General features: G+C 36.6%; 1 protein-coding gene across 7 annotated transcripts in view; it reads right to left on the bottom strand.

Moving 5' to 3' along the window:
• Positions 1-4,593: 4,593 nt before the first annotated feature.
• The window catches only part of tbc1d4 (TBC1 domain family, member 4), a 47,490-nt gene continuing 41,746 nt past the window's right edge, over positions 4,594-10,337 (bottom strand). For all 7 annotated transcript variants that reach the window (XM_051708482.1, XM_051708478.1, XM_051708481.1 and 4 more), the window contains 2 exons: positions 8,148-8,324; positions 4,594-7,373 (listed from right to left, as the gene is read on the bottom strand). In XM_051708482.1, coding sequence (XP_051564442.1) covers positions 7,143-7,373; positions 8,148-8,324 — 408 coding nt within the window. In that variant the 3' untranslated portion in view covers positions 4,594-7,142. The remainder of the gene's footprint in view (positions 7,374-8,147; positions 8,325-10,337) is intronic.

Below are 10,337 nucleotides of genomic sequence, written 5' to 3'. Positions count from 1 at the left end.
AGCTGACTCCATGATAGCTTCTTCCCCCAAGCAATCAGACTTTGAACTCTTGATCTCCCACGATCAAAATACATCAGCACTGCACTTTATTACTCTCACTCTTATATCTCACACTGTCATAAGTTATATTATTATTATATATATATTCTCTTAACCAGTAAACTTACTATCAACCGACAGCCTGAATGTCAATACAGTACAATACAGCCTACTGTACATTCTATATATACTACTATATATACTTTTTTATTTTTATTGAATAATGTGTATCTATATTGTGCGTATTGTATACTGTACAGTGTATGTTATTATTTGTATATTGTTGTGTGTAAATTAGACTTGTGTTAATTTGATGTTATTGTAAATTGGTATATGTCTCATCACTGTCACGACTGCTATATTGATCGGAACTGCACCCAAGAATTTCACACACCATTGCACTTGTGTATATGGCTGTGTGACAATAAATGTGATTTGATTTGATTTGATTTTGATCTTGTCTATACAAATCATATAGCCCAGATGGTAAAGAGAGACAACTGCATAATAAACAATGGTTTCATTTAATTCAATCAGTTCATGGTTAGATGTATCCTATAAATAAAATGAAAACTAAACTCAACAAAAAAAGAAATGTCCCTTTTTCAGGACACTGTATTTTAAAGCTAATTTTGTAAAAATCCAAAGAAATTTACAGATCTTTATTGTAAAAGGTTTAAACAATTTTCCATGCTTGTTCAATGAACCATAAACAATTAATAAACATGCACCTGTGGAATGGTTGTTAAAACACTAACAATTACAGACATTAGGCAATTAAGGTCACAGTTATAAAAACTTAAGACACTAAAGAGACCTTTCTACTGACTCTTAAAAACACCAAAAGAAAGATGCCCAGGGTCCCTGCTCATCTGCGTGAACGTGCCTTAGGCATGCTGCATGGAGGCATGAGGACTGCAGATGTGGCCAGGGCAATTAATTGCAATGTCCGTACTGTGAGATGCCTAAGACGGCGCTACAGTGAGACAGGAAGGACAGCTGATCATCCTCGCAGTGGCAGACCACGTGTAACAACACCTGCACAGGATCGGTACATCCAAATATCACACCTGCGGGACAGGTACAAGATGGCAACAACAACTGCCCGAGTTACACCAGGAACGCACAATCCCTCCATCAGTGTTCAGACTGTCCGCAATAGGCTGAGAGAGGCTGGACTGAGGGCTTGTAGGCCTGTTGTACGGCAGGTCCTTACCAGACATCACCGGCAACAACATCGCCTATGGGCACAAACCCACCTTTGCTGGACCAGACAGGACTGGCAAGAAGTGATCTTCACTGACGAGTCGCGGTTTTGTCTCACTAGGGGTGATGGTCAGACTCTCGTTTATCGTCGAAGGAATGAGCGTTACACTGAGGCCTGTACTCTGGAGTGGGATCGATTTGGAGGTGGAGGGTCTGTCATGGTTTGGGGCAGTGTGTCACAGCATCACTGGACTGAGCTTGTTGTCATTGCAGGCAATCTCAACGCTATGTGTTACAGGGAAGACATCCTCCTCCCTCATGTGGTACCCTTCCTGCAGGCTCATCCTGACATGACCCTCCAGCATGACAATGCCACCAGCCATACTGCTCGTTCTGTGCATGATTTTCTGCAAGACAGGAATGTCAGTGTTCTGCCATGGCCAGCGAAGAGCCCGGATCTCAATCCCATTGAGCACATCTGGGACCTGTTGGATCGGAGGGTGAGGGCTAGGGCCATTCCCCCCAAAAATGTCCAGGAACTTGCAAGTGCCTTGGTGGAAGAGTGGGGTAACATCTCACAGCAAGAACTGGCAAATCTGCTGCAGTCCAGATTAATCTGCTGCAGTCCCCCACATGTTAAGTTTGCTGAAAATAAAAGCAGATGAAATTGAGAGGATGTTTCTTTTTGTTTATTTAAAAATGTAAGGTTAATTGTGTTCTGTTTAACACAGCATACTGTATATGGACATAAATTTACACCCCCACTGATATTTCACTTTTTAAAAGGTATACAGAGACATGTCGGGCAAAATAAAGTCCAAGGCAACGTGTGCACCTGAAACCGCATCGCAAGCACCGCAGTGACTGTAAATATATCTATAAATAAAAGCTGTCCTTTGTTTTAAAGCTCGCCATGTCCCATGTGAAAAGGATTTTATTCTGAAGTAAAGGAATGAGGAAGGACAGATTGCAGGTTTAACCAATCAGTAGAAATGGGAGTGTCACGTCCATCCACTTGTACAATCTTATTTGATTTGCACACTTGTTTTAAGCACTTGAATGAAAAACGAGAAATCGAGCTGAATTCCTGTTTTTCTAGTTCTTATACGGAATGAAAAGATGAAAAATGTGTTCTCAATTTAGATAATTTCTTTCTAGATGAAATAGAGTAAACGGCCGGTTTATTGGTTATTCTATTTTGAAGACAAAAACGAGAAAACTAATTATCCGAAGGTACACGGACACTGCAACTGTTGAAATGATTCAGAATTAACCGCGATCCGATTCAGACTATTTTGACAATTTTTCAAGTCGATTGACTGATTAATGAAAAAGAAATGACTCAAAAGAGTGATTCGCTTTGGGATCTCTAGTTCTGATTCTAAACAACCGACCAATAAAATACCGCATACACAACTTGATTGCGGAAATACCATCTGGAAAAATTTAACATGTTGCATGATTAAAATATAATCTATGAACAATAACCTGCCAATGTTTGTTTTTATCGGCTAACTTTAGTTTAAAAATACTGATAATAAATAATAACATCAACACTGCAAGTCAGCATGCACAATTTCCCTCTGATATGCATTAAAGGAATAGTTCACCCAGAAATGACAATTCTGTGATTATTTACTCACCCTTATGTTGTTCCAAACCTTTATGCCTTTCTTCTTAGATATTGATATTTTGAAGAATCATTGCCATAGTGACCACAGCTGTTAACATCCAAACATGACCACATGCACAGACAAAACCAACAATAAAAGTAGTCTACTAGTATGTATTTATAGTCTACATAAAAAAGTAACAAGTAGTCTTTATGAATTGCACTAATCCTGTTCTCAATGCTTCATGTGCTCCACAGAAAAAGTAACTGCATACAGTGTGTATGGGTTTGGAATGACATTTGAGTGCATAATGACAGAATTTTCATTTCTGGGAGAACTATACCTTCTAACTACAGGGCACATAACGACAACCTTTTAATTTGCCACTTACTAGCAAATAGCACCTTAGAGAGCGATCAATGAACTGTGTAGCCCAATTTACTTTGCTAAACTGTAAACATCTAGAGGCTATCTTGCATTACATGTTTGCAATAAAATTATAAATGGTCAAATTAACATCATGGAATAGTGGTGGTATCACAAACTAATGCTGGTTTTGAGATAAAGGATGGCACAGCCAGTGCTTTATGACTAGAATTTCAGGCATCCTGTTAAACAGCCTCAGGGAAAGGGCTCGATTTAAAATTCAAACATTGTTTGCAGAAGGCTCAGGAGGTCAACAGGAGTGAATAAAACTGCAAACTGGCTATTTAGATTCTGAAAAAGGATTTCATATTGAGATTAGTTATATATAAAACTAAATTGTAACATTTTCTATAGAAACTGTAAGTTGTAATTGCCCATTCAAAACTGATTTTTGCTAAGGTCTTCATGCTAAGGTGTTGTGGGTGGTTGCAAGGGGATTGCTATACGGTTGCTAAGGTGTTCTGAGGGGTTTTAAGTGCATGGCTACGCAATCGCTCTGGATGGTTGCTATTTGTGCTTGGTTACTGGACTAAGTCTAAAGAACCCTACCGAGTCTTTGTGATATTATTGTCTACCAGGCAAAATTTTAAGTCTGGACAAACAGAAAACTAACAGTGCAACCCTGCAATATCATTCATGTCTGTAGCACAAGCAGAAAGGGATAGTTCACCCAAAAAACAAAAAATTTTTTTTCATTTACTCACCCTCATGCCACCCCAGATGTGTATGACTTCTGCAGAAAACAAACTAAGATTTTTATAAGAATAACTCTGCTCTGTTGGTCCTTACAATACAAGTGAATGATGAGCAGACCTTTGAAACTCCTTTTTTTACTATAAATCTCCACTTTCACCTGTGAAAGTGGAGATTTATAGTAAAAAAAGGAGTTTTACAGTAAAAAAAAAAATATATTGATCTGTTTCTCACCCACACCTATCATATAGCTTCTGAAGATATGGGTTAAACCACTGGAGTCTTTTGGACTACTTTTACGTGTCCTTTGTGATTTTTGGAGCTTCAAAGGTCTGGTCACCATTCACTTGCATTGTAAGGACCAACAGAGCTGAAATATTCTTATAAAAATCTTTGTGTTAAGCAGAAGAAAGAAAGTCATACAAATCTGGGATGGCATGAGGATGAGTAAATGAGAGAATTTTCATTTTTGCGTGAACTCACCCTTTAAGTTACTTGCTGAAATTTAATATTTTGGGATAGGGGTTTAGAATAAACCCCTGCCCCCAAGTATTAGCAATAAGAGGTGATGCTTGCCTTAGCATGCATCATGCAATAAAAAATAATGTATGAAAAGTGAGGTATAAAAAGTTGATTTTAATGGAGTATGAAGGACTGACAGATCAGGCAAAATCAAAAGTCCAGGACATCTTGCAAAGATAATCATGAAACACTGTCAGCACACTGCACATGTTTTCACTGGTGACCAAACAACCGAGGTCATTAGATTAATTGCAAACGCAGAAGTGAAACTAATCTGATATGGAAACATAACAGTAATTATAGCAATTTTTGGCACATTTCATATAAAGTGATGACAAAATGTGATTATGATGTGTTAATTGCACCTGTGATACTTTGTGTCTTTTTTGTATTTGTTTTATTTGTATGAAGATATATTCCATGATAACACTAAACAAGAATATTGCAAAGTTGGACAACGTTACCTTTTTCTTAATTTTGCATTTTTAATATAAATCACATTGTTACTCAGGCTTATTGATGCAGAGGTATTGCTACGATGTACATCCTCTGAACAGATGTGCAACTCAATGTTGAATTTGCAAGAAATAGCCCTTGATTAATAATGCACCCTTATAATGTCTCTCCCTAGTCTTATTTTTTTTTTTTTTTTTTTTTGTAGTTTGCATTGTCACAGAGATGTATTTCTAAAATAAATATACAGAAAACAATCAAAAGTGCCACCTAGAAGACAAGTTGATTGGAAAGCTTTTACACGGCCCTGGTAACCATCACCAGCCCAGCAGTAACACTGCAGTTCTGCAGTAGATGTTTCGAAAACACACTGAATGGCAGAACTTTTTTAAGAAAGATGTTCACATGAAAATAGAAAAGCTGTAAGAAGCTCTTGATGAAATATACCAACACTGCAATAAGACCTTTTGCCATCTTACAAAGATTGTGATTCATTCATTGAAAGCTTCTTAACAAACAAGTGTTCAAGTAGATATTCCTGCTTTAGGTGCACATTCACATGGTTAGACCAGTGACCAATACAGTGTGAATACAGTGTTCATCTTCAAATGTACAATTTGCTTTGGCCACCATCATGCTAAACAGGTGGTTTAACTCAAATTACTCCTGGAGCACTTTTTGTTGTGTTAGACTTAGAGGTCTAGGCCCAATTTTACAAGCATCAACTAGAATGTGTAGTAAAAATATTAATGAAAAAAAAAGGGAAAGAAATACTGGAAAAACAATTTTCCAACCATTTTAGTATGTCTTTAGCATAATCAGTTCTGACAGACTGTTACTGTTATACCAGGCTGACCACGCAGCAAAAAAACAAAAAAAAACAAAATTCTGTTCTGCAGTATTTTTTTGTTTGTCTTGTAAAAATGTCTACACATCCTTAATATATTCTCTAAAAATAAGTCTTAACATTTTATACTGTTTTGCTTCTCAAGTAAATGTATTTAAGTAAATTTTTGCCCAATTGGCAAATAGCTTTTTCTTGTTTTAAGCATAAACCTTACTGAATGCCGTTACATTTCTGTTTAAAACAAGAAAAAATATTTGCCAAAAATAAATGTAATTAAAGATATATGCTCAGAAAACAAGTTTTAATATCATACAATTTTGCTTCTCAAGTAAATGTATTTTCAAGAAATGATCAAGAAAATGACTTTTTTGCAGTGCAACTCTCCAAGACACTAAGGAATATTATGACAATAAAGCTATGACCCCTACACTCATATAAATCTACAACTTGGTGCATATGTCAAGTACAGTTTCTGGTGTGACAACAGATAAACTATCATTTAGAATGAAAATCAAACAATTATTTATTTTTATTTTTTATGATTGGCAGAACTGAGGCAACCATTATCAACTGCATTTGAAAGACTGCACATATTTATCTTTATGGCATAGTATCATACACCAAATTATTTAGGCACGCTTTTGCATTCCACACAGAATACTATGCAATAAGGAAGATGACAGTGTAAAGACATGTGATTCTTCTTGTCTTTAGTAATATGTCTGAAGCTTATTTCCAAAAATGTGATCCAGAGCTCCAAACCAAGGAGTCTGGGCAGCAGGACTAAGTTGCAGAGAAAACCCAGCAGCAAACGGTTTCACTTCCTGCACTTAGGTTAAGCACTTTCAGCAAAAGGTTGACCTGGTATATATTTGCCCAACTCTTGTGGAGTGTCGGGTAAAAAGAACCTTCACAGTTGAACGCAAAGTTATTCTCTCGTTGTCCACGTGTAGACATTAATGCATCAAGACTTATACACGGAGAAGTCATGCTGCTCTTTGGAAAGACAATTTTGAATTGTTTTCAAGTATTCTGAACATCGTGGCAGCAAGGTGTCCTCTCATTCAAACATTCCCAACTCTTAAACAAAGGAAACGATTGAATTAGGCAATCAAGAGTGAAGCACTTTGGGAAAACAAAAGCGTAATCAGCAGATATTCTTATTTGGGTGCGTTGATGCTTATCACTATACACCTGTCCTAAATACATGTAGTGAAACGTTAAAGGCAACCACCATGTTGCGCTTCTACATAAAGCTGTTGACTCAATTTCTCAGGATTCAAGCACCACATGATACATCAGTCAGGGGGTTGTGCCTTTTTGCCAGAATTGTGCTGGCAAAATCATGGCTTTTTACTGGCCGCTTTGGCTTTTCCATTAGTGTTAGACTTCAGTTGTATCATCTCCACATCAGCCATGACTTCCAGGGGCAAACTGCTACGCATGCACTCAATGGTCTTCTGGTAGGAAGCTTTCTCCTGTTCCAGAGAACGGATCAGGTGTTTCATCCTCCTCTCATGTGACAGGAAGCTTTCCACACTGTTCTCCAAAGTCTGAATCTTCAAACGAGCCGCCTATTAATAGAAAACCCATACATTAGTAATGAGTGAAGAACAGTGTAAGAAATGTACTTGCTTATTAATGGGAGTGTTTTTTTCATAGCAATTTAATTTGACATCTTTTCATCAAAAAACACTTCACATTAGCAACATATTCAACAAAACTCTCCTCTGAGACAGCTAATACAGATTTCTGGCATTGTTGTTACGTTACATGTTTAGAGTAAGAGAGTTTCATGGATAATTCATTCTCCTATATTTCTTGACAACTACACACCTAGGGATAATGGGTCAACAATATGATTGTCATTTGAAATCTCCTTTTAAATTTTAAGACAAAATAAAAAGAACCATTTCAGTATTCTACAGTAAACTGAGAAGCATATCTGTAAAAATATCAGATTTAGGTTTGTCTTTTCTCAGGAGTAGGAGATGCAAATTTGTACTGTGCTGCCACACAGGCAATGTACGCACAAAAACGCTTCCCTGTTTTTTTTTTCAAGCCATTATTTTGTAAGTTTTGGTTTTATGAAAATATACAACGTTTTGCTTTAAATTCTATTTATTGCCTTTTAATCATATAGTATAGTGAAGAATGGAAAGAAAAGAGAAGGGACACAATGCAGGTTGGATTTGAGCACATACCCCATGAGCACAACAGATCTTTATGCGTTACAAACATATACACTACCCACTGTGCCAGATCACAGCTTTGGTGAGAATATACAAAATTAATACATAAAAACAAATAAACAACTATCTAAACAAATGTATGGAAGCATCACAGACCTGCAGTTTCTCTAATAAGTCCATGTTCTGTTTCTTGAGCTGGGCATTGGCTTTCTCCAACTTGTCTACTCTATCAGATTCCTCTGATGGTGGAGGAGCATCTGCCAGCTCATCCTGCAGGACGTGGTACTCCACCTCATATGCATGCAGCTGCTTGGAGATGTCCATCTCGATAGCCTGACAAACAAAATTTCAAACAGACAGAAACAGGTTTGTTGAAATTAAGTTACGTTTTCCCAAACCTGATTACAACATAGAATGGATGTTCAGTGGTTCCTACTAATGATTGTTTTGTTGAAGGTTCATTGTTGCCATTTGTTTGTTGTAAACTGATCTATACAATACAACTGTTTACAATTTGTTCAACATCAACAAATAAAAGTTCATTATAATGATGTACATTATACACCTTTGGTTTTGAAAACCAAGACAAGTGGCACCATCTAGTGGCCAAATAAAGTGCATTCCAGTCGATTTCCATTATGGATTGTTTGGCCATGTTCAGAATGTAACACTAGTGCACTGCATAGGATACAATGGGGTTAAAGACCCAGCTTAAGGAAAATCAGCTTTTTTCGGGTCAAAAAGTGTCTCAAGATTTAAGAAATACATTTATTTTTATTGAATATTGATGAAGCAACATAATTTGAGTGAAAAGAAATAACAACAGAAGGTTGTTTTGAATACAGTTTGTTTAAAAAAAAAAATTAATAAAAAGTGGCTAGGGAGCCTTTCACCCCAGGGGTAAAAGGCCCCAAGGAGGAGTTATAGTGATATAGGGGCAAAAGTTAAAGTGCACAATTTGTCAATTTATGCAAATACTTTTGAGACAACAAGATGCTTTTTTTAGTAACAAATTAAGATAATGCTTACTCAAAATAACTACTTCAGAAAAGGGTGCATAATTTCTTGTTCATTTCAATCACATTTTACATTTTATAACATCTTAAGTATTCTATAAACAAAGTAATCTCCATTGTGATTGGATCAGTCAATGTGGGCCCACTTTGAACATGTTCCATATCAAATCTAGTCACCCAAATCCCAAATTCAAATCTATGTGTAAATGAATAAAAAAAAAAATGGCTTAACTCCAACTTCCTAAAATTGAACATGGATAAAACTGAGGTCATTATTATTGGAACACCAACACGTACGAAAAAATTCCTTATGACTTTAGTTGTGATATTGATGGCACTTTCATTAGACCATCCAATACTGTAAAAAAATGTAGGTATCATCTTTGATCCCTCCCTCACTTTTGAAGCTCATATTAAATCTATATCTAAAATTGTCTTCTTTCACCTTCGCCTCATTGCTCGCCTTCGTCCCTTTAACAGTCTCAAAGATGCTGAAACACTGGTTCATGCATTTATATCCTCATGTCTTGACTCTCTTGACCTCTTCATTGGTTTACCTGCTAACTCTATTGCTAGGTTGCAATATATTCAAAATTCTGCTGCTAGAATTCTTACATATACCAAGCGCTCGGCTCATATTACTCCATTCCTGTTTGAACTTCACTGGTTACCAGTTTTGTTTTGCATCAAATATAAACTAATCCTGCTTACATTTAAATCACTTCATGGTCTGGCACCTCTCTATCTTAGTGAATTGCTTCTCCCCTACAACCCGATCCGCTCGCTTAGGTCTTCTGGGTCCGGACTCCTTTCCGTCCCTAGATCTCGCCTCTCTACTATGGGTGGCAGGTCATTCAGCGTAGTAGCACCCAATATATGGAATTCACTCCCCCTGACTCTTGGCAGCATCTCTTCTAGATGTTATTTATCTTCATGTGTTATGTATTCACTCTCTGTGCTATCTGAACTGTGTTTTTGTGACTGTTCTTTGTTTGTGTATTATTGTTACTATTGTAAAGTGTCCTTGAGCTCTGGAAAGGTGCTATATAAATTAAACTTATTATTATTATTATTACTTATTATTATTTACCCCACTTTAGAAAAACTGTGTGTTTAATAGGGGCCTTTAGCCCCTGCAACAGGAGGGCTTTTTACCCCAAATAATATCCTTTCACTTTTGGGACAGTTATTGACATTTTATATATATATATATATATATATATATATATATATATACACACACACACACACACACACACACACACAGTATATAATCACCTTGAACAAAATTGAAAATGACAAATAAGTATTTTGTCTCAAAATAAATGTG

This window comes from Myxocyprinus asiaticus, chromosome 10 (genome assembly GCF_019703515.2).
Source record: "Myxocyprinus asiaticus isolate MX2 ecotype Aquarium Trade chromosome 10, UBuf_Myxa_2, whole genome shotgun sequence".
Lineage (NCBI taxonomy): Eukaryota > Metazoa > Chordata > Actinopteri > Cypriniformes > Catostomidae > Myxocyprinus > Myxocyprinus asiaticus.
This window is presented reverse-complemented; position numbering and strand designations above follow the sequence as displayed.